The sequence below is a fragment of the Parambassis ranga genome, chromosome 6 (assembly GCF_900634625.1).
Source record: "Parambassis ranga chromosome 6, fParRan2.1, whole genome shotgun sequence".
Lineage (NCBI taxonomy): Eukaryota > Metazoa > Chordata > Actinopteri > Ambassidae > Parambassis > Parambassis ranga.
This window is the reverse complement of record NC_041027.1, coordinates 5,751,508-5,777,407: the sequence shown is the minus strand read 5'-3', so window position 1 is coordinate 5,777,407 and position 25,900 is coordinate 5,751,508. Positions and strand designations below refer to the sequence as shown.

Genomic DNA, 25,900 nt, shown 5'->3' with positions numbered 1-25,900 from the left:
GCAGTGCACCCAGCAGGCAGCAGCATGTTTGTGTATATGCTTCTTAGCATCTGACTCATGCAACCCACATAAGGCTGTTTGATATTCAGACTCTGTCAAAGAACACTCCTCAGACTAATACAGTTTGATGCAAAACAAAAAAAAAATGAAAAGGGTAATAAATACATCACTTCTTGTATTCCTATGCTTAATGGGAATTTTGGATCATAAAACCAAAAAGCAGCCCACACACTGATGCAAAGCAACACTGTGTTCTGATGGTCCTTACATCCCTAATTAACCTTGGCCTATTGCACTATACTGAGATAAATCTGATGCTCTTCTGTGGATTACATTTATAATCCTCAATTAGCGTATCATATATTAAACTTGTATGCTTTAGGATTTAGAGGACTTAGAAGCAGGACTAAGTTAGAATGGCATGAAGGAATTTTGGCACAAGCATGGCAGGGTTATTTGGCAGCCATTCCCTTTAGCCTCTGAATCAGTGCGGGTGTAGACAGTTTATCAAATAAAAGACCCAGGATGCTGAAGAGATGACACTCAATAACAAAGTCACAGTCAGATTTGACGCTTGTATTCCGGGGAAAGGCTCTATACAGTAAACCATAAAGACCTTTTATTTGACAAATATTTTCATAAAATGGCCTTTGCTGATCATCAACACGTGTATGTTGTGGATTGCTAGGGACTCTTATAACCAGTCAAAACTGCACTAAAACTGCTTTACCCATCAGCACATTATGTAAAGAGCATGCCTGTGAGCATACTGAATTGTCCTGTATACATCCCCCATATTTCCATACTGCTGCACCTGAAGGCCTTTGAATAGATTATTTATAATACCATCTCACAGTGCTCTATAACAAAGCAGGGTTAAAGAAGTCTGATGGATCTTTAACACCTTCCACCAACAGTGCATTACATAATTGTCAGACAGTCAACTGCACAGGAGGGCAGGCTAATGTGTATATTAATGGCAGTATTTTCTTTCATTGACTGTAACAGAGTCAATACAATTATGGCACTGTGATCACAATAATTTGATTTTTTGTCAATCATTATACAGGAATATGTGTTTAAACAGGTCAGAGCAAGGACGGCAGCTGACAGAGATACTTTATCTGGTGTGATACAACTGGTCTCCTGGTGCTTTGGTTGAAAGACAGTAACTCTGTGTAAGGCACAGCGTGGCCTCTCTGTGAACCCCATCAGTTCTTATGGCACCCATCCAGTGGCTACTTTCTGCATTCAGGACTAAAGGCTGAGCAATTGGTGCGCGACTGAACATCTTTAATTAGCCTTAACCACTTCATAATTTTGGTCTTAAAAATAATTCGATAGTGATAGTGAGTATGCAAGTCAAAAAGTAAGCCTGCATGTGATTCTGATGTACCTGAAGGATGTGTTTGGCAAAGGGTGTGTGCGAAAGAAAAAAAAAAGTGCTGACCTTGCGTTCTTTGTCTCCATACTCCAGGCCCAGTGTATCCATGGCACGGACGATTGCAGCCAGAGATTGGATGGTGTTGCTGTAAACGACAGGCTTGTACTGCTTTACGTCATCACCAGAGAAACCGTCCTCGTGGATGATCCTAGACACACACAAACACAGAGCTGTTAGTTAGTGGGTCAAGTACTGTATGTTGTGGTTTTATACAAACATTATATATCCACTACATTCAAGAAGGTTTTGAAAAAGGGATGGAAGGAAACATAGGTAGTTAGAAGAGAGTTTATGCCGAGGAGGAGTGAGTGTGGCAGAGGGAGGGACAGGAAGGTCCATAACCAGTGGGCCAAGCTGACATTTAGGCACACAGGCCGCGCAGAAGGCTATTCTGCTGTTTTAAATGCCATGATGTCTTTCACTGTAGCTCACACAGAGACACAAAGACAGACAGACACACTGCACTCTACATGATGACAAATCAGACAACATTAACAGAGAGAGATGGCAAGGAGATAGGCATCTAAGAACAACAGACAGGACAATACAAACAAGTGTGTGACACAAACAGACAGATACCGGTTGGGGCAACACTGTGAGGCAATGCAGATGGACAACACCCCTACATATAATGGTCATATTAGTCAGGGAGAACAAGCCTCCTGCACAAGATCAAACCAGGTCCATCTAGCTACACATTTCCCACAGTCTGTGTGGTATAAATGCTTTTTATTGATGCTCTGCCCTCCTGATGGAGATTTGCCAATGGACATACCAGCTCTTGATGGAGGAAATACTGTCTGACCTGTCTGCCACCTGCATGCTTGGCAATCAATCACCAGTAGAGATCTTAAAAATAACATGCTGTCTGACTCAATGCTGAGGAGGAGGTCACCCAACCTCACTTTTGAGGCAATTTATTCAAATTTAGAATCCCTCCAGAAATCTGTGATTTAAAGAGTTCTTTCTTTTTTTACATAAACACAAAATAACCGACTGATTGAAAGTTACACAAACACAGCAAGCCCAGGGGAAAATGTTCACAAAAATTCCATTTGTGTTCCTCCGACAACAAAAAGCTGTTTTAAAAACATGGAGCAGAGGAAAGGGGGCTATAGAAAAACATCAAGGATTGCTGCAGTGGCAGTAAAGTGTAAAAGTTGGACACTTCATTGACAAAAGAGGATGCAACCACTGGCACCACTATTATTGGCTGCTGGAGCCAGCAGCCAGTTAGCTTAGCATAAACACTAAATGGATGGAAACAATTTGTTTCCACGTTTATGCTACGCTAAGATGCTGCTGGTTGAGCTTTATGCAGTGTTTAGCACACAGACATACAGTATCAGGGGTGTTTTTCTCATGTGTACGAAGTTTTAACTTGTGCTGTGCACAGTCTTGTTAGTTTAATACCTGAACAGCATCCTGTTGATGTAGGGCGCTTAAGAAGCTCATAAAAATTTCCAGAAAATCGATCAAGGTACAAATTTAAAGAGAGGTAAGCACCAACACCACATTTTAAAACTGTTTAATAAGCACTCAGTCACTTTAAGTGACTTTTTTTACCATAACAAACATACATACACACACACCCATGTGCATGTACAAAAAATGCCCTGAGTGTATACTATATACACCATATTGCACATGTGTATGCTGGTTTATCTTTGTTGGTGTAACTGCATATATTTATGTTGTGTGTCTCAGTGTGTTTGTGGTCTTGAGGACAGCTCTGTCCCAAGGAGTGTAATGTTTCAGATCAATCCGGCAGCCTGCCAGTCCTACATAAATACACCCCACTTCTATTTACATCAGTGACTTTCACAAAGAGGGCCAAAGCACAGATCCATACGCTGGAACTAGGACAGAGATATGGGTTTATTCATACATGTTTGATGAGCACATTAGCTTACATGTCCAGGAACACTACATACTGTAAGGAGCCTAATGCACCAATATCCTCTGCATCACAGCAGCAAATAGATTTCCACATCTTCTCTCTTAATTTTGAGTGCCCTAGCAAGATTTTCCTCTCTTCTCTTGTTCAGTCCTAATGAGCTGCCAACTAGACACTTTTTTAAAAAACTCCTCCATCTTTTTTTTGCACCAGAACGGTGAAGCAAGGACACCTCCTAATTGGATGCTAAAGACTCTGCATAAACATGATGTCAAGCTGAAGATGCCAAGAAAGACGGTGATGTGTGCAAAACAGGACCAGGTTTATTAAATATCATTCAACATTGGCTGCCCATGTTTTTAACTTAATGTGTGAGTTATGACCAAGTTCAGAAGACATTAGTTTGGTAGGATTGATGAAAAAACACAGCAAAAAAACAGCAGGAAGCATTAGTATATTCCTAGAAAGCCAGACGTAAAGTCAGAGAGAGCAAAACAGAATGACAAAAATACAAATACAGAGAACAGAGCTGAGCAAAGCTTGTACTTAAGTAGCAAGTACTATTACAGGTGTTACTTCCTTGTTTTATGTGAGTACGTGTGTGGCTAGATGGCCTGCTGATGTGAGCTTTCATGCATGAGGACCTTTTCTCATTACCCACTCTCCAAGCCCTTCTGTCAGCAGTGTGTGTGTGTGTGTGTTGTCTTTTTGGTTATGTATGTGTGCTGTTTCACGTAGCTTTGGCATAATCTGCATAGTGACCTGAAACATAGTTTAGTTTCACACTGAGCCAGACAGATGGACAGAGAGACAGACATATGGGCAATTTAACCACAACATTATTCCATGATATCATTATGTTGCTGCCATTTTTGGAGGCCAAAATGGCAGGTGTTTGATATAATGACATCTGTCAGCACACAAACAATAATCACTTTACAGATCTTTTACAACCTGGTGTTCAACTGCAGTTTCAATATCGGTGTATTTCATTTTCTCTATATTTAGGTACATTTTTATAACCTTACATATAAATTTAAATACTCACAGGATGCCTCACTAAATTCATCATTAGCAGTCTACCATTCGGTGTCTATTGGTGAGGCCAGCTCTGATGTGTGTTGAACATTATTGCTCCATAAGGATCTAATGTGTGTGTGTATTAAATTCAAAGGTAACTCAGTTAGTTAGCCGAACCCAACTCAACCCACTTTATCTACTAAAGACTATTACCCATTTCCAATCGATAAGGAGCTTAGTGGTCACCATCGTGACAGAGATGATGTCATTATATCATTGCTGATCCATATGCCACTGAAGTACAGGAAGGGGATAACAGTGATTTCTTTAATCAAGTTTCTCAGCAAGGCTCAATAGCTCAATAGTCTTTAAATAACAGTGAATAACGAAAGTGGTTTTGAAACAGTGTGCTTGCAGCAGTTCCTCTGTAATGTGGAACTAAACACTGGATATTGCAACATACGAGTACAGAAGTTCAGTATCTTGAAGACCATAAAGACAAATTGCTATTATGCAAACGATTGTGTGGTCCTTTTAAAGACACTGCAGTGCTGAAATCCTCCTAGGCATCATCCAGCAAGGCTGTATGTGAGTATGTGTGTCTGACTGAATCAGATTGGACATAATGTCTTTGTAATAAATAATGTGCAATATATATGCAATGTACAATTGCGTTCATGTGTGAATACAGCAGGCGATTGTCTGTGGAATTCACTATATTCATTGCTTCCCCTATGTAGTCAATGTAATTCTACAAATTCTGTTGATTCTATAAACAGTTCTTCTTCTGCACGCACTACACTGGCCCCTCACCTCGACCTCATTAAGTATTTCCAGGAGGTAAGAATGCATTTATTTAGCAGCTGCCCACTGCTACATATGTGAAAGGGAAACCCTGAACTATATGTAATATGTGTCTCTTTAGAAGTGCCGGTTGCCATTTGATTGTCTGTGATAATACACTAATAATGTGGATCCAGAAGTTAAAAAAAAATACAAACTAAATATTTAAATCAGGTAGTCATCATTCTTTCAAAGTGCAAAAGTATCATTCAGTGTTTTGAGGATTAAAATGGATTAAAATGACACACTTGACTGGAAGGAGAATCACATACACACATAAATTGTATCACACACAACATGTCTGCCTCTCTCCTTTCTGTCTCCCATTATCCCCCACACTCATTTTTTTTATCCTCACACCTACTTATGTGAACACACACAACCACAAAACCCACACACCGTGCTGTACAATAAGGTCTTTATCTCGGCCCTGCATTGTTCCTAGAGACCACTGTTTATCCTGACCCAACTGCACACAGCCACACACACACACAGGTTCCTTTTATCACTACGCTGCACATCCACTTTGTGGTCAGCAGAGCCCTTGGTCGTGACAAAGTGCACGCTGACCAACTGCTGTCAACACGACCCACAAGAGCTGCTCACATAACGTCTGTGTGTGATAGTGAGTGCCTAGGTGAATGCTAGAGCAAGTGCAAAGAGCGGAGAAGGATGTAAATGTGACGTGTGATAATGGGCATGACAAAAGGAGATAAACAGAAAAAAAATGCTATAAATAACTGAAGGTGTCAGTAATACAGCCCCCACTCTGACACACACACAGTGAAATAGAGGCATCAGCTGCTCCATCATTTGGCTCCACTCACTTGTCATCACACCTTGAGGTCAAGCACCAACAACCTGAGCACACATTTCTCTCTCTCACACACACACACAGGCACATATACAGTATGTGATTCTTCAAAATAATATTATATTATTGTAATACAATATAATAAAAAAAAATGTATAGTAATAATAATCAGTGCTACATTAGAGGTGTTCAACAGAGTAGGTTTGAGCAATAATAAACAATAGGAAAGGGGATAGTCAAATAAAATTGCCTCTCTCTCGTGTCCCCTGGCAAATATGGAGAATCGCATCATTCCTTTTACGACAGGAAGATTACACGTTTCCACAGTTGCTCAGTAGTTTGCTCTAACAGTGTATCTCTGTACTGCTGGGCAGGAGCCCTCATGGCTCCAGCTTTGGTCATGTGCTGATGGAGAGTTGTGCTGCCAAGGGACACAGTCTGCTTCACACTCGTTCAGAAGGGATGTTTGGAGCTGCACACACATGCAAGTAAACCCAGGCAGACAGGAGAGCAGAATAATTACAGTTCAGTATTACATCTAGGGAGGCCTCATTAAATCTGTCTGCCATTATCTCTCTGTTTCACTGTCACCTGTTATCTCTATCTGCCTCTCTCCTCTGCCAAGTCCTCTTTCATCCCTTATTCCTGTATCCTCCCTCTCTCCTTGTCTCCATGTATGTTTCCTCCCAACATCGTACTTGCTGTCTGCTCCTTCCACTCGCTGTCATGTCCTGTTTCTACACTTCTCACTCCTGATTCCTAATTATTTCTGCCTTTTTTACTCCTGTCCTCCTGCTTCCTGCTTCCTTTCATTTTCCATTTGCAATTAACTATTAATTAAAAACACAGCATTGATGCAAAACACACTATCTCCCTCCCCAGTGACTGATATCTACAGGGAACTACAAATGCAAACACACACACACACACACACACACACACACACACACTAAAAGCACACAACCACACAGGTGCTTACCTGGCAAAGCTTTTAGTGTTACAGTTGCAAAGTGCAGTGTCATAACCGTTGCCTAATTAACAGTTAGGCAACAACAGCCTCACAAAGAGTCACACCCAGAACACTGCAGCAAAGACATGAATACACCTTCAATTTGTAAATTTTCCCCCTTTTTAGGAGCATTTTAATGGCACCTTTGTAACTTACATGTATCTCCACTTTGACCTTCTTCTCTTTCATAATTAGATATCAATACACTGTTAAAATCAATGAACAAAATGTAAACATATGCCTGTGCATATTTTTGCTGGCTGGCCACTGGTGCAAATTCGCTGACATTCAGAGGCATATGTGGATAATGTAATAGATAATTAGCTTGCTGACTCATCTGATGCTGTATTTTAACAGTCACATGTGCAATATATACACCGACACAGAGGTTGAACTGGTGAAAACTGCACTGATTGCTCGTGACCCAAACCAAATGCTGCATATTCAACAGATCCGGGAGACGCCCACAAGCCATCTAACTTTTAGCATACTGTGAAAGTTTTATTCATCTGTTTCCTGGGAATTCTGCCAGTTCACCAGCCACCTGTACAGATTTTCCTTCTCTTGCATTTTTTGCACTTCTCAGTTTGATTTAGGTCATTTCTTGTCCACATACCAGTCTTTTATATCAGCTGCTAACCACAGACCTTGTTAGTCCTAAAATCTGAAGTTTGCAGTCACTGTTGGCAGAGAACCTACAAGGAAAAGGCTAGGTGGAAATAATTATGATTTATTATCACCGATAATTAAAGACACATAATGTGACTGCATTTCTAGTTCTCAGTACAATTATGGGAAGCGGTTGGTCCAGAAGCTGTTGTTAATGTTAGTATTGCAGCCACCATAAGGCAGTTTACGTCATTGCAAGAGTGATGAGTCCTCCTTACAAAGAAAATGAGACAGAGAGAAAGAGGGACACCTCTTAATCCGGAAACCTCGGATACAGCATTAAAATGTAATTATTCAGAGATCCCGTCCTCTCCTGTGTCAATATTAATTACCTACTTTAAGGCAACCAAGAAAATCCAGAGCCAGACCTGAATGAGGAGCAACTGTTTGTCTTACTAGAAGAAAACTAAGCATATTTATTCGAAAGAGGTCAAACAAAAGTTAAATGCTAATATTAGCATTTAGCTCAAAGCCACTCTGACTTGGCTGTAGGGATGATTGTTGTGTTTGTTTTTATTTCCTATGAAACAAGCTATCTGTGTGCAGAGGTGTTGTGCGATAGAGATGCATGATATTGGATATTTGCCAATAAACCTATATTGGCCAGTCGCAGATGCCAATGTCAATAGCCTATATGCAAATATTTTGTCCGCCTAATTGCAGAGAAAATAAAGTCACTGCAGTAGTGGATTTAACATATAAAGATGGGTAATTACATTAGTGTAAGTAAGTTAGTGTACATTGGCAGATGTGTGGCTCCTCCTAAGACCAACACACAGGAGTCACTGCAGGCATCATCTTTATCAGACCTACACTGACATGGTGATAATATTACTGGGCCTCTCTGGGTTAAGGTAAGGAAAGCACAGTAAAAAAAAACTAGGCTAAGTATTACAGAGGTGCCTGACAGAAAAGTATTATTATGTAGAGGGGTTTTATTTCCTTAGTTAGGTGTGATGCAGCGACAAAAAACAGGCATGCTTTCAAACACACTCTAGCTTCTAGCTTCAACCACAGCCATGGTCACCATCAGCTGACTTTGTATCAGCTGAGTGCGGTCACTGTAACAAGACTCCATTGTCTCCCAGTGCGCTGAACTGACACGAAATCTGCCAAATAGGTCTACTGCACAAACACCATTAACACAACCACATCACACAGAAAGAAAACACACTCTCAAATGTGTATGGGGTGCACACACACACACACAAAGACCTCTGTTTTTTTTTTTTTTATAAAAAGCCCTGATTAGCGCGTGGACCACACACACAGTTATACTGAGCTGGTCTCATACAACTCACAGCAGAGTAAAACAGCCTCTAATAAAAAGGCAACAGAGGAAAAGGAGAAGGAAAGTTCTGAGCGAGATTAAAGCAAATATGGTCTTCTTTCCCCAGAAAAAGCAGCTGTGTGATAATTGGCAGGTAGCATCAATCCTGACCTGAGAACTGTGAGCTATGGCAGCTCAGTATCTAATCGAAACAAGCTGAGCTACACCACACTACTCCACTGCATTTCAGAGGGATTTTTTTGGATCCACTACATGGCAGCTTCTTAACAATGGAAGAGAAATAAGGAAATAAAGCAGTGAATTGTCCTGCATTGATGTACAGCCCCACCACTTCTATGTCAATGCAGGGGCAGTATTAGCTCTACAAAATGATGTAACAATGACCGAGCCTGTCTTTAGTGCCTAGCAAATACTTCAAATACTTCAAGTAGGCAGAAAAATGTATTGTATGTATTGTATGTATTTCCATTAAATGTTATTTGACATTTTTACCAAAAAAAGTATAGATACAGATGTTTCCATTGTAACAGCATTTTAAATGGTGGTATTTATGCTCATATTCAAACACATATGAATGGACAGGTGCATTTTTGTATATTAGAGTTTATAGGTTTGAAGCAAAGAACCTTGGTTGTCTGGCTGTAACCACATGTTTGAAAGCAAAGACAAAAAGGGTGTGTGTGTGCTGATTTGCCTCTGTGGTGGTGTTTTGTTTGACAAGATATTATCTGGGATGATAACAACTGAAGCCATGGGACTAAACAGAGCGTTCATTCTTCTGTGTTTGGTCTGTCCCTACCAAACAGCCTGCTAGTTTCCTTTTCTGTGGAGGTCAGACTGATGTCGTAAAACTGTTAGCTGATGTGTGTTTTGGCTTTAGTTTCAAGACAACCTTTAAGTAAGCTGCTGCTGATGAAAGACTGTTCTAGAATCCAGGTATTAGAGCTTACATGAAGGGTCATTTATTCTCTAAACAAATATGCAATAAATTATGAATCAATCATTGGACAGATATCAATGAAAACAGGTGCACTGTTGGTGGTATTGAGCGATCATACATACATACATACATACATACATACATATAGCAATATAAATAAACTTGTAAATTTGCAGTGTTTAGACTAAAAACTGTGTGTGCGTGTCTAAAGAAACTAAACGTGGTAAGTTGAAGACATCTGAGAAAGTAAGTGCACTTTTGTGCGACTGTGTTTATTAATACAGTTTTATTACTTGACATTAAATTTGCCTATTTACAACATGCAAATTAAATTCAAACACATACAGGTCTCAAATACTCCTAGGACGTGCTAGTAAGCACATGCACACCTACAAACACAGCTATAACGATGCCTTACTGTTAGTTCACCGCTTACTGAGGCAGCCAATCAAATCATTCCGGTGATGAACACGCCCACATCTTTATTTAACCAATGCAGGATGACTATCTGGCTGATGGACTGTTTCAGATGACCAGTTACAGACTGTCTCTTCATGCTTGACTTGAGTTGGTGCCAACATGAGTTTCCTGCTCTCTTACCACCCCACCTTTTTCTTTCTTTTTCCTTTTTTGTGTTTTCCATTTTCCCTCCTTGTGTCTAACCATCTGAGGTAAAGATGGCTAATAATTATCAAGGAGAACAGAGTCCAGGGGAGAAGTGCCCTTTGCTCTCTGTCCTTGACAGCCCTGTTCTAGCCTCTCTTTGTCACTTCCTCTGGCTTGCTTAATAAGTGAGAATGTTCTTTCACTTGCCAGTCTCTCGTCTTTTGTTCAGTTACCTCCTCTTACCTCCCCAGCCTCATTCACACTCAGCCTCCCTCCTCATATCTTGCTTCACCCTCTCCTGTCCTCTCGTCTGTCTTTTCACACTCCCACATCACTTTACCCTCCTTTCAAAAAACAATTGAATTCTCCTGGTTGCTCCAGCTGGGAGCTCCCTTCTCCTTCTCCTTCTCCTCTTTTTTTTCCGCCACTTTGATAAACTTCCTATTTTGTCTAGTGTGGTCAGTTCTCTCCATCCTTGCAGATTGATCTTTTCTCTTTTCTTTCTTTCTGTGCACTGGACATTTATTTTACTTCATTAAATCTCCCTTTCTGTCTTTCTACATCTATAAACCCCCTCCCTTTTGCCTCTCTGCACAAAACACCACCACCTTTTTTTCCTCCATTTTTTCCCCCTTCCCCCTTTCATTCGCCTCTTCTGAGGCTTAAACCTAATTATCTCCTGTTCTAGAGGGAAACCACACACACACACGGTGGGAACAGGCTGTGGGAAGCAGTGCAGCCGTGAGGGATGGACAGCGTTTGTTCTCCCTTCGGCCGGTCGCCTCCGATCATGTCAGCAGGACACATATACCCTGTATGTGAAAACCTTGTGATAAAGGAAAGGAGGAAAATACAGAATAGAATAGGATGTATTTTATGTAATACACACAAAAAGCAAGTGGCTGACTGAGCTGGTTTCTTTCCCTAAATTAAAATGCTACAGCAATGGGGCATCTTCTTCAGCGAGCCAAACAACCAAAAATGTAGTCGTCAGTACAAGGACAGTTGATTTTCTCTGTATATTTGGTGTCATGGACGGCTGCCTCTGATAGGTTCAGAGAGGTGTGCGGCCTTTTGAGCTAATAAAAAGCTTTCAAAACCCGGTATATAGTGTCAGGCTAAACAAAACTTCACTGTCATCAAGGCTAAAGGCTTTCACACGTGATATAGTTTTATATGGGCTGTAGACTGTTAATGATTAGAAGAAACCTTTCCCGGAGATTTAATAAAGTATAAATAGATCTCATGAAAGGCTCCTTTGTCTGCTCACTTCCTCATGTTAGGAAAATTCTCTGTGGGTCTGTTTGTAAAACATTGTAACACTTATTTGTAACGAGTTAGTTTCCTACAAAGTCAGTGATGCCATTATTATAGGAACTGCCTCCAGAGCTATTACATAACTTCCACTCTGTGTATTGTAATGTATACACTGTAATTATTTTAGTTTGAAATTAATCGTTTTAATAACTGTTAATATGAGTAAATATAAAATGCACATTCTTATTGTATTTGACTGACTTTATTCATATACTGTTATTTATATGAGATGGTTATAACAGTTTCAGACCAAGCAGTCTTATTCTCACGCAAACTGCACAATGCATATTTTATTATCAGTAATGAGAAAAAAAAAACGTGTTGTTGGCGCCATTTTGCTATTTTTAGTGTCACATCATCTTAATTTCTCACAAAATAAAAAAAAGTTGTGCTGCATCCGAGTAGAATAAATAAAGCCAAGCTTCAGGCTTCCAGCTTTGAATATTTAAAAAAGAAACATATCTTCCTGGCCAGATTCCTGTTTTTCTCCTAGCTACAAAAACTACATCTGTAACAGCAGCACACTCCAAAATCTAAGCTACATTACAAAATGTAGTGAATCGTGAACACAGCTTCTAATCCAACAAAACGCTTAATTCACCAAGTGGACACTGAAAAATGTAATTTGTTTGTTTTGTGGCTTGTGAGTTTCGTGACTTGTACTAATTAGTAAACCTAAACAAAAAACAAACAAAAAAATTGTGTGTCTTCAGAGCATGTGCAGGAATAATTAATTCCTTTCCTGGTACAATTACATTTGTTTCTGAGGTTTATCCTTGAAGAAGCAGCCTTTAATGGAAGCACACAAACAGCCCACACACAACATGAAAGTGGGTGTGTACTGCACTTAAACCAATCACTGGAAGGAAGAACTTCTACTTTTTTTTAGTGGCGGTGCCTAACATAAGCTTCCTTAGCCCTGCTAAACTCTATGAAAATATTCTTACATTAAACTACTTTTCTCACAAACTCTCTCTCACACACACACACTAAGCACTGCTGCAGAGGTCAGTTTGCCAGCTGGTCAGTGAGAGAACCTTTGCACACGTCTAAACACACACACAGGCTCCATAAACAGATGGTGACTCCTACAAACACACACACACACACACACACTGCACAAAATAGATATGTTGTTCACACATGACCAAGTCCCTTGGCACAAATATCATACTCACTTGATCGATTTTAACATAAATGTACACAAAGACACACAATCCCGTAATTCACACGTTTAGAACAACTCTCTGCTCAGTCAAGCATTCACTCTTTACTGATCCACCATCCATGTCCTACCAATGTAGCCTTGAACTGGACTATGTTCAAGCTTCACACCCTGACAACTGTAATCCACTCCCTTCTTAGACACACACACACATGGACGTGCACCTGTCCTCCCAGCAGAGATGTTATCAGTGCTTCGTCAGTTATTGTCACTCAGAGATTGCATCATCTCTGAAAGCAACAATCAAATGAGGACAGGCTAGGGTTGGAGAGACTACATGCAACAGTCATTTCTCAGACAGAAACAACGGTCTGTGAGGTGGACACAGTTGCACATACACAGTATTTTTCCACTGTACAAAGCGGTAATAGACTCCTTCACCTCACTGAGACTGCAGGCACAGCTGTGACACACGCTGCAACTCAATATACACACCATTAAATCTAAATCTAATCCACTCATCTCTGTTCCTCTTCCTCTCCAAAAGAAACACACACAGTGGAACACACAACTGGTCACTTGGGCGCGCCCCAGATGTTCAAAGCACTATGAAGGAAAATGCAGTGAGGGTTTTCCATCCCTCTGATGAGGTTCCGGAAATAGCAGAGTGCCTCTGAACAGGAACGTAAAGGCTTCCCTGGCAGGGCACTGTTACATAGCACAGCTCAAGCTCTTGTTCTGCTTCGTGTGATTTTTTAGAAAAGTACCTAAAAGCATAACCAGTGGCCATAACAAGTCCGTCATAGCACAAATACGTCTTACTACGAAGGAGGCATTGCATAAGTCTGCTCTCTAAACAGAAACTATAGGTGGCCCCTGAGGAGCATGTGCAGTGTATTAAATGTGTCTGATCTAGTTTAACATCTTATCCATAAGCAACAATATGCCTGCAGACTGAAGCAGACAACAGAAACATGGAGACGTGCCTGGAACAGTTTCAAGAATGCAACATAACCTAGATGAAAGGTTTCTGTCAACCATGTAAATGCATTGGACAGTTATTACACAGTAATAGCATGTGTATGTCACACTTATGGTCACCACCTACAGCATATGTATTACCTTTATAGGCTTATCTATATGGGCTAACACAGCAAGGTATTAACATAGTAGCCTGTGACAGCAAGTCACATATATGTGTGATTTATAACAGCCCAGTGTAATCAATGTATGGTTACTTTATGTATATATTCAATGAACCCACTGGGAGCATTGGTCAGTCAGTGTGAAGAACGTGCTGTGCTGCTGGAATGACCATTAACAGCTGAGAAACAGGCTCATCTGGAACCACTGAATCATGTGCTCATGTGATATGTCACTATACAACCACAATCAAAGCCTATTATCAGCTGAAACGCACTTGACTGCCCATAAAATGACGCAGCACAGGAGACTGAAGAAAAACCATAACGTTATGACAGCAGCCTATATGCTGCATGCTAAAGAACTATAAATCCTATAGGTATATTATGGGATTATTGCAGTGATATGGTAAATACAAAAATACTCAGGATAAGATTCCCAGAAGCTCTCCACTGAGTGCCACAGTTATGTCCCTATAGAAGTATCAGTAAGTACATTTAAACGATACCATTGGAGAAAAAAATTATCAGCCAGCTTTAATTAAGTCACTAAACTCTCCTAAGTAGCAGAGGTACATGATCAGTCTCTGCATGAGTGAAACTAGAGTACTGTGGCTATATACAATTGACCTTTGGTTTTAAGTAAGCCTTCACAGATAACAGCACAGCAAAGACACTACACAGTGTTAAAATAAAAGTCTCACAGGCTGAACTTTCCATAGATGAAACAAATCAGGTGATTAATTAAAAACAGTTACACTCTATTAGAGACTCTACTGCATACTTATGTTGGTAGTACAGTGGGATTAACATTCACTTTAAGGTAGGAATTTCTCACTTGTCTATACAATCTAATCCTGTGTAAATAAGAAAAGCTGTAATAATAAATAAATAAAAATAAAAACTGATATAAGTTGCACATTTTCTATGTCCAAATATACTGCTACTGTATGTAACAGCACATCAAATCACTGCAACCCCCCATGACCTTCTATGCATGAGCAGCTTTAGTCTGACAAGGGTTGAAAGAGTGTCGTTTGGTCGCATGTTGGGCAGGGCCAGGGCTTAAGGTTGGGGAGGGGTACAATAGGCTCAGATTTTTTTTTTCTTTTGATAGAATGTAAAATGAGTAAGAGATAAAGCAAGAGTGAGTGGACACACATGCACACTACAGGCTTATTAGACCGTGCTTATTTAAGACTTACTTCATCTGTTTGACGATGGTGCTTTTCCCTGACTCTCCAGCCCCTGAGGGATAAGAGACAAGAAGACAACGTAAACAGGGTGTATGTATGTATGTATGTGTGTGTGTGTGTGTGTGTGTGTGTGTGTGAGAGAGAGAGAGAGAGAGAGAGAGAGGAAGATGGAGACAGAGAGAGAGGTGGGGGTGGTGAGAGAGGAAGAAAGAGAATCAGCCTCTTAAAAACCTACGTGAATAAGAACAGCAGCAGCTGGGTGGAGATAAAAAGGATGGAGTATAAGTGGCTGCACCCTTTCTTCCCCAACCTCCTTTTTTACTGGCTTATTCCAACCTCCATCCTGTAACTTATGTAGTCAAATAAATCACAATACTTAAAGGTTCATTTCCTGCAGAGGATAATGAATCAATCTCCCATCCCACACCAATGAAGCATCACTGCCTGTGCGGGGCCCTCCATTGCTGCATACTGCCATTTTTCTGGCATCCATCTGCAGTTACCATCACTGGTGGAGCCTCCAGCTTCTACCGACCACTACTGACGGTTTTTCTATGACGGTTTTCCTACCTGACAGTATTAATAGATCTTACAGCAGGTGGTTAAATGTGTTTTAATAAAAATGATGAGAACAATTAAAGAATTCTACACTTTTCGTTCGTTCATGTGAGTTTTTTTATGTGTTCATGTTTTGTTTTACACCAGATTTAATTGCATTTCCAACACATCCTCAGCGCTGATCATTTCCTTCCTCCCCCCCCCCCCCCACACACACCACACCTTTCAGCTGCCTCCAGCCTCCCATGTCTCTGGCTCTACCAGCCCTTCTGATGGGAATGTACCCAGCGTCTCTTACCGAGCAGCAGCAGTTTAACATCTTTGGCCGCGGTCAGACCGTCCTCCTTGAGGTTTTTCTCGATGGCTTTGCTCCGGTCCAGAGCCGCCCTCTCCTCTGCGCTCAGAGTACATCCCATGGTTAAAGAACACAGCTTGATAGCGTTACCGGTACCGGGATCCACGGAAGAAAACGCAATAAATAGGTGGACAGATGAAACGTGTGCGTGGAAACAGATTGCAAATCCGTTTTTTGGGGGGTTAATTTCCTCCTTTTCTGTTCTATACCTTCGATCCTTCTATGATCCCTCTGTTTCTTCTCTGGGCAGCTCCCTCCCTCTCTTTCTCTCTCTCTCTCTTTCTCTCTCAAACCGGGGATTGAGGCACCGTTAAAGCATTTAAATCAGGGCTCCACTCGGTTTGTTCCACGGCGCAAAAACAACTCGATGCAGCCTCTGCAAGCTGGTCGTTTCTCAAGCCTGTTGTCGGCGGACTGTCCGGTCTCTTCACGATAACGGTTCCCTCCTTCTTCTCCACTCGTCACTATATGTCTGCTTTACTGGGCGGCGGTGAGCTGCGCTCGCATCGCTCGGTTCTCACGGTGGCTCACAGTGGACCTTCCTCCGTTTGGCTCCTCCGGGGCGGGCGGCTGGGACTCGCTCTGTAACACTACTGCCTCCCGGTAGCTCCGGTAGGGGCTCGGTCCTCTGTTAGTTCATTCGTGCAATTGCAGGTTGCTGACGTCAGAACAGTAAAAAAAATGTGTGCGAGAGAGAGAGAGAGAGAGAGAGAGAGAGAGCGTCCATACTCCCAGTGGCGCGGCCTGGTGGTGCACTCTTATATAGGCGGGTACCAGAGTGGAAAACTTTAGACAGCAGGGCTCGGGGTTAGCAGAGATTTAGGTGTGGTAGCTTTGTCCTCTTCATTCTGCATTTATGTTATGGTAACCAACATAAATGCAGAGTTCATGTAAAGATGTGCTGAAACATGGAGGAGGCTCAGTGCCACTGCAAACACCATCAGCTGTGTTTTTTACCTGTAGGTCTTCATAAAAACAACAGATGATCATGTTTTCAGCTTGGACAGCACATCTGGCAGTGTGGTTGGCACACATACATCCATAGAAGGTGTGGAGGGGAAGGTGGATGCTCTGTTTGCCCCTGACTTTCACCTAAGAGGCTGGAGTTTGTGTCCTCTGTCAGCCATCAATGCTACGTTAAGTTTAGTAAGTTTTGGTTATAACTGACTATTTCACTATATTATACATGCTTTATAAGGCAAAAATTGCCCCATCACTCTCCTCCATTTTGGCTACCATGGTGTCGAGTCCCATTCTGAACATCCCATTTGTCATGCACTATAAAGATAAGACTACTAGTGGGTGCCAGATACAAGACACTGGTCATTTTAAGGTCTTCAGTGTGAGACAGTGGGGGGAGGCAGCGGCTCCGTCAGGTCTTTTGATTGTGTGTCAGCATCCATACAATCGTCATATGTGCAAATGGATCCATTCTTTACGATTGATAGTGCTGATAATATGTCCGTCACCAACACACTCATCACACTGACCTGAAAAAACAATGATGGTTTGCCTTAGCTATAGTGGGAAATAAAACATTTATTTAACATGAATTAATGCAACAAAATATGGAGATGTAAAATTCACGAGATGAATTTTAATTCATCTCCATGTGTCAGGGATTTGTTATGCATAAATGCTGTGGAGGAACCTGCCAATGTGTACCTTCAACACAACTGTGACTGTACCTCCACCCTCAGGAGGTTAAGACCTTTACATCTGTTTGCTTTGCTTCCACTCTGTGCTCACATATAATGTATTTTATGATATTTCCAAGCAAACACACAAGTTCAATGGATTAACCTCACTGTGTCATCAGTGAATTTTAGTTTCTTGTTTAGGTTTTCTGACTTGCTCATAAACTGTAGGGCTCAGTGCCTCCACACATGAGGTAGCTGTTTCTTGCAAACACCAAGCTGTGTGTGCTGCCCTGCCCAGCATGAAAAGGGAAAAAGATTAAGTGACTGGTGCAGGAAGTCAAGCAGCAAACTTCTTTTGGTAGAGCAGCCAACGAGAGATTGTGACACAACAAAGGTAGCAGACTGCTGTCTCACACACTGTAAAATGTGGATGATCTGGGTGCAGTGAATATGGGCTGATGTATGTTAACATTATGACTTAAAAAAATAGTACACTGCATTTAGATTCACAGAGTTCTACCTGGAGAGTAAATGATGTAAGGATACATTTCTATATTAGTGCATTGTGACTTCTAAACTGTTGTGTTCAAAGGTCTAATTTTGTTTTAGAGAAGAATCAATACAGCTTTATTAGAAAGACACTGTCACAGCTATATGGTTCTCTTTTTAACTTCCGTGGCCTCACGTGGTCTCTCTCTCTCTCTCTCTCTCTCTCTCTCTTTCTTTCTCTTTCTCTCTTTTAGCAAACACAGGCTGTGGTTAGTGTTTCACAAGTAGCTCAACACACACTATGAACTGTGGTGTGATGCAAGTCTTTGTAGGAAAGTGTAAGAACTCTGCTCTTGCCTCAGACTCAGGGTGGAATCCACAAAAAAAACAGCAAGAAACTAAAATTCTATTTTGCAACACATCGATGAGAAATCTACACTGACAGCAGTCTGTTGAAGCAGTCAGTGAACTGAACCATTCATACATGCTAACACATTCCCAGAGTTAGACCAGCACTACCACATTATAGCCTGTACAAAACACAGCAAAGAGCTGCGGGTTACTTCTAATAAAAAGTGCACAGACATTTACAGAACACCTACACCTTCTTTTCTAAGAAAGTGCACACAACCTGTGAAAGGTGGAGTGTGGGAAGAGGGCTTATTGAATGTGTCAGAACATAATTTACACTCTTCAATCTGCAGCTCTCGAAAAAAAACACATTTAAAGACTGCATTAAATATGGACGGAGTAATGGAAGGCAGAAAGAGACAGGCCCAAAGAGAAGGTGGTGAGTGAAACTAGAAGGAGGGGGGGCTTTGGAAGAGGTGTGGACAGAGAAGGAGGCATCCTAGTGCTTTTAATGATGACATCATGTAAAGTGATGGTAGCACTGAATAAATAAACTGGTTAGTGAGGAGAGAGAGAGAGTGTTTAGGTAATATGAAAGCATGTTGTTGGTCCTATTCTTATTATTAAGTGATGTTTGTTGGATGTAGTTTGAGGAGGATGGGTCTGATCAGCTGATATATATTTACAGCACGGGTTTGATGTAGAAACAGATGTAGGGGGGTGACGTGCATAAAATAATGCCAAACTGGCAACCTCACTTGCGTGCGACAGTGTGTGTGTGCCTGGAGTGCAGGAGGAAAGAAAAGAAGAATTACTTTGTGCCAGTGAAACCTTTCAGGTTAGCCTGTGTAGAAGCGAGCAGAGGACTGCAGAGAAAATGTTTGGCAGTACATGCAACTGACCGGACTACAGAGGCTGCGTTCTGTCAGCGGGCTTCTGGTGCAGCCTGGTCGGGGCCTTCCGTGGATGATGTCTGTGTGTTTTCCTGGACAATACGGAAATGGCCTGCTGCTGGAGCTGGACTGAAGACACGCACAGGGACCAGGGGTCCACACTGAACACGACTAAACGGAGGTGAATGGATTTTTAACTTTATGGAGGAGCAGGTGGAAGTGTGCGTGGCAGACACGACAGGAAGAGGAGTGGTCTTGGTTTGACCTTCTGGAAACTCTAGTGCCACCAATCATTAAAAGTAGGGTAGGAGATTTCATTCTGATGCACTTTTTGTTAAATTAGTGTAACTTCTGTTTACAATCCGATAACAACCGATTAGTTCGGCAGTTTCGCTTTAAAACGAAGAATATTATTCATCTGTGGAAGCTATAAAACGCTAAAAACATCAGCCAATCCTGCGAGGCACACCTGCGCGGAGTATTGGCTGGTTGGCTGCTCTCTTCCTGCTCTGCGCGCACCAGAGAGGTACGTGCATGATGGCCAAAGTCACAGACTGGTTGGGAGGCGTGACTTCGGGGCATGTGTTTACTTTCAAAATCTGGCTGACTCTCACTGAGTTTTGAAAATCTCCTATCCTACCTTTAATAAGAAAGCAATTTAAAATCTCTCTCTCTCTCTCTCTCTCTCTCTCTATCTATAGATATATATATATATATATATATATATATATATATATATATATATATATATATATATATATATATATATATATACCGGTTGTGTGTTCTGTATCTACTACATGCTAAATCGTTAAAATTGTGCAAACAGTGCCTTAATCTAAAATATTAAAAAACGATTACATAAAAAGGTCAGAAATGATTCTGTGAGGTAAACCTAATCCACTGACCGTGCATCTGATGATTGTGTGCATGATACTAATACTCCTACTGCACATTAACAAAAGTAATCTTCATAGTTAAAGTGATAACCAGCACAAGGATTAACATTTCATTTCCATGCCGGTCAGTATTTTAATACTTTAAGATAATTAAAATGATGTCACAGTCATTTGTAAAACACTGTGAGCCACATCATTCAAAGCACCCACACTGTAAGACTTTTATCATTATGTCAGATTTGAAATCATTTCTACAGTATTAATGACTTTCCATCCATTCTCATAGCAATCAGATTACAGTCATGGGGATTGTTCTATTGGCCATGCCATTAAAAAAACACCATGAGTTACTGTAGTAATTTAACTTATGGTGAAGTATTTTGGTAACCACTTCCATGAGAGTTGCAGTGGGCTGTGATCATCTATACTGTTGTTTTGTACAGTATGTGAGTATTTAGCTTTAATACTAACTACTATTAGCTATTAGCTTTAATAGTAACATAGCTTTTGATATTCCAAGGCGCTGAATAAGAAACTCTCTCTTTTCCATGTCAGAGTAGCAGTTATTACACTGGAAAGCTATCAAACAAGCTCCAAAGCCCTGACTGATTTGGGGGCGCTGCACTGTGTGGGCCTTCAAAAACAACACGCCTACTCTGGCTTCCTGTGTGGAGCCTGGGCAGTTTGGAAAGTTGTGGGGTTATTACAACACTTCTGTATTTATCAGCACATCCACCCCCCCCCCCCCCCCACGGCCGCTATTCTTGATGTGTTTATGGTTATGTAAGAATAATGTTTGTGATGCCATTTCTTCTGCAGCAGCTGTTAAGGATGTGTATTATTTGCTATTGTTTATTTGTTGTTTAATCCTTGAGTGTGTGTTAGGGTGTTTAAATGTGTGGATTTGAATATTAGTGTTCACCTTCTGTCTACCAGAGCTGCTTGTCAAAGCAAACACCTCTGTGTACTAACATTTTGTTATAGGAAGCAGTGAGATAAATTAAAGGACTATACCAACAAATGGCAGCCTGGTCAGTCCTAGGTTTACCTTAGATGGAAAAATAATACATTAGCTTCCAAGATGTTTATGTCTTTGATCATTTTTCACCAAACAGGATAGAAGATTATCATCATCATCATCTGCAGCAGATTACTCATTTTATTCCTGTGAGAAAGATGATGATACCCAGACTGATGAAGCACTTTGCCCTGCAGAGAAGAGCTTTTGCTGAAAATATGCAGTTAAAAACAGAAAAACTCTCTACAAGGTAAGTGATTAAGGAAGACCTCTACTTTCAGTGAAATGAGAAAGATTGCTGCTCTAACACTGCATAATGTATGAAGGAGTGTTTGTAGCAGTAAGCGTAACGAGCAGTGCCTCACAGCAAAACCGCACTTGTGTAACAACTGATCAGTTTTATGGCAATACAGCAGTCTTTTTATATCGACTGTGCTGCGCTCTGTTTGCAGGAAAATTAGAAACATTTGTAGTCTTGTTGTTGCCATTGTTGTTTGAAATTATCTTCTGTAGGAGAATGAATAGACTAACGTGATCCATGTTTGAGGATGATTGAAAATGTGCAGACTTTTCTGATGAGGAGAGCTTTAGGAGGCAATGTTGCTAGAAGAAACACAATTAAGAATTGATAATACGAGAAATGTCAATGCTACATAAATGAAATGCAGAAAGAGACTCCTGCTATAAAATCCTAATATAGTGACTGTCAACAACAGCTGGTGAAGAGCCTCTCTTCTCCATCCTATAGACATGACCCAGACTGCTGAGTAGAAACACAAGCAGTCTGCAGTCATCACATGCCATGAAGTAAACGCTACAGGCTTAAAGTCACGATGACATGGAAATTATACACATATACACAGACTCCTCAGAAGGCTTTGAAGCATGTGTCTGTGGAGTGTAATCCCTCTTAATCCACACAAACGGCAAACAATCAATAGGTGACAAGAAAATGTGAGTGTGGGATTTCTGTATACTATAAAGGTTAGTCATTCATATTTTACAGGTTTGTATGGAAGAAGTACAGAAAGTATGAACACATAAGGTTCACATGATTCAGAAGATGGAGGCTGAGGCTGAGGAGCAGGCCCCATTCAGTGTGTAAGACGAGGCCAAAACAATCATTTAAAATATTACATTAGAATCACAGGGCCAAAGAATGCACAGTTTTGCAGAAAATATTACTGTGCTGTGTCTGTAAATAATGACAATTAACATCCAAACTGGTGGCAATTAAGGTGTAAAGTTGTAGCATAATTAAAGGTGCAGTGGCTCATTAAGGATAAGCCTAGGGGTTGGAGATTTACCATGTATTTTCATTTTTCCTAACCTTTGCTAATTTCCTAACCTTCAGACGCCTCAGAGAATTGCACACTGTAAACTGACGGCGCTAGCCAATGAGCACCTTTGTCCTTGGCTCACCTCATTTTACTGCCCTCATTGCCCTGCAGCAGAATCAGTTTTCAGGGAGAGGGACAGCAGCAGGTCAGGGCTCGCCCTGTGCTACGGTTGGTTATTACCATAAAGAGAAATCATTACTAATTTGTCAAGTTTTTTTCATGTTGTTCTTGATTATGTTGTGTTGTAATGTGCTGGTTAGGCAGCTGCAAGAAAATATCTGTGTGTGTCATGATTGATTGTACTATTAGTGATGGATAGGCTGATTGCTACAGAAGTGTCTACATTGCACTTTTATTGCATGAGTGTGTTTTTGCCTGGATCCTAAATCCCTCGCTGCACAGCATCCTGCACAGTCAGTGTGATTGGCCGAGGCAGTGAAAGATATATTTCAACGTTACTGGTTGTGTTGGCGAGGATGGGCTTCTTTAAGGCATGCAGGTTTTGTAGTGTGTTCACACCTTCTCTGTGAAACATGTAAATACTGCTAAAAACACTGCATACAATAATAAACTTGATAATCATTTATGGAACATCACAGACTCAGTGCCCCAGTCTTGTTTGACGTCAAGAACTGCACTTTACTGGCAGTCAGCTGACAGCCTCACAACTCGCACACGGCTATAAAAAGACATTTCAACCCTGATGCCCCAGCCACCTTCATCAACATCATCACCATTTTTGCAACCACTAAATCTGCTTTTTTCCCCCCAAAGCTGTATCGCTCTTATCTTTCAGTTCAGTTCTGTGTGTCGAGTTCATTTGCATAGCTATTGGGTAAAAATGAAAAGAAAACTTGTGTCAGCACAGAAAGATGGTGGAGGTGCCACACAGGCCACTTTACTGAAAAGAGAGAAAACTGAATAAAAGGAAACAACTGCCAAAACTCTTTGAGAGTCACTTCAGACCGCACGTTTTGAGAAAAGCAGCACAAAGGTTTTTCTGTCGCCGCCAGATCAGACAAGACTTCATCTTCACTCCATAGCCCATTTATTTCACAGTAACTATTTCACTGGTCATTCCTGCATCTCATTCCACCTCAGTCTTTGCTTCTTTCCTGTCAGTTTTCCTGCCTGTTTTTAACTGATTAAATATGCAGTGATGTTTCTGCTCGTTCCTTTTTTGCATCAGTGTACAGCCTTGTCCCTGCTCCACTAAGACTGTGGTGCCTGCAGTTGAAGTGCTTCAGCTCTGTGCTGCTGGTAGTTATAAATAAAAGACGTCTTGTTCTGTTGTAGTTTGGCCCTGCATCTGCCTGCAGCTGCTACTTAAGTGATCTCTGTGGAGCCCTGGTTGATGTTTAGGGAAGAAAGAGAAAGAGAGAAAAACACATGTGACATCGCCAGCGCTTCCTCACAGACTCACAGTTTGTGGAGAGGAGAATCATATTGTCATGTGATTGACAGGACGTATGTGTATGCACTGCTGGGACTGATGCACGTTTTGTTTGTTTGGTGCAGTCGGTTTTTTGTACAGGGAGGGGTTAAACTCTGGAGCGATGCTCTGTGGAGCGCAATGAAAGGAGAGGTACTCAGGGACAACACAAGCTATTCCAAATAGCACTCAGTCTGAATAATGCAGCAGTATGGAGGGGGGAGGAAGGGGGAGATGGAAGGAGGAGGAGTGAGCGAGAAGATTGAGAAGAGGAAGGATTACAGTAGAGGATGTGCAAGATTGTGTTGAGAGAAAGAGTTACAGCGAGAACAATGAAAGGTGGTGGAGAAGAAATGAGGTGCATATCGAAGGAAGAAGAAGCAGGAGGTAGGAGAGGAGGAGGAGGATGGTAGTAGGGCCAGAAGATGAAGAAAAGGTGTGAAGATACATGTTTAGGACTACTGCTATCTGTAATAGTATTCAGTAAATATAATACTAAATAAAACAACGACAAAAATTATAATCTCCACAGTGAAACATCAATGTAAAATTGTTGGAAATGCAGAAAAGCAGCGTTATTTCTAAAATCACTGCTAAGAAAAATTCAGACGGCAACTTCACCACTAACACTCTCAGGTGAAAGCCTGGTTAAAAGGCAGGAAATCTAATTTGGAGGATTCACAAATGGAATATGTGCTACATCAGAGGTGTAACTGGAGAGGAGTGCACCCCTACCACCATGCAACGACGAGAAGAACAGAGAACCTGAGAGACGCACAAAGTCGAGGGATGATATATTTATAAATTCCTAGCTTCTATACTGCATGTCAGTGTGTGTCAAAACACCATCTTTGTAACTTTGCCACCTTCGCTTTATGTTCTATAGAAAGTGTTTGTGCTAAAAATACAGCAGGTCTCTGTATGTGTTCATGAATTACATGTTTAGAGTATGAACCGCAGGGATTTCTAGTAAGAAATCGAATTCTTATTCCTAATTTGACATATTATATGAAATGTTATTGTTTGTTTGTTTGTTTTTTCACACAAAATCCCACTGATCCTATTGTTAGATATGTCTGTATAATTCCCCGACATCTGTCAGGCCTTTAAATAAGCATTGTTAAAGGCCTATAATTAGTGTTCTGTCGAAAAAGAGGACAGGGTACTGTTCAGGGTTGCAGCTTTTAAAGTGCTGCTTATCTGTGTCTCTCAGAGGACAAAAGATAAATACATTTTTCAGACATTGTGTGTGCCGGTTATTATAGACGCCCTGCCGAGATAATGACTGGCCCTGCTCAAAATAGGGTTTGTACTGTACAGTAAAGATTAAACCAACCAAAATTTATAATGCATTATATGAAGCGCCGGAGGGGGTGTTTTAGGTGATAGCACTTATCTTGAATTATTTTATTAATGACACTTGTTGTTAAAGATCAGGACCTTTAAGGTCAGAAAATTTTCATGGTTGAACAACAGGCCCCTCTAATGCAGCCTGTTCATTGTGAGCCTGTTCATACTTTAATGCTGACACCAGAATAGTGTTATAACTCATTTTTACACTTACCATATGTT

General features: G+C 41.0%; 1 protein-coding gene across 3 annotated transcripts in view; it reads right to left on the bottom strand.

Annotated features, from left to right (window-relative positions):
• The window catches only part of LOC114437885 (guanine nucleotide-binding protein G(o) subunit alpha), a 65,595-nt gene extending 48,674 nt beyond the window's left edge, over positions 1 to 16,921 (bottom strand). For all 3 annotated transcript variants that reach the window (XM_028408822.1, XM_028408821.1, XM_028408820.1), the window contains exons 1-3: positions 16,210 to 16,921; positions 15,363 to 15,405; positions 1,451 to 1,592 (exon numbers count right to left, since the gene is read on the bottom strand). In XM_028408822.1, coding sequence (XP_028264623.1) covers positions 1,451 to 1,592; positions 15,363 to 15,405; positions 16,210 to 16,327 — 303 coding nt within the window. In that variant the 5' untranslated portion in view covers positions 16,328 to 16,921. The remainder of the gene's footprint in view (positions 1 to 1,450; positions 1,593 to 15,362; positions 15,406 to 16,209) is intronic.
• Positions 16,922 to 25,900: the final 8,979 nt, after the last annotated feature.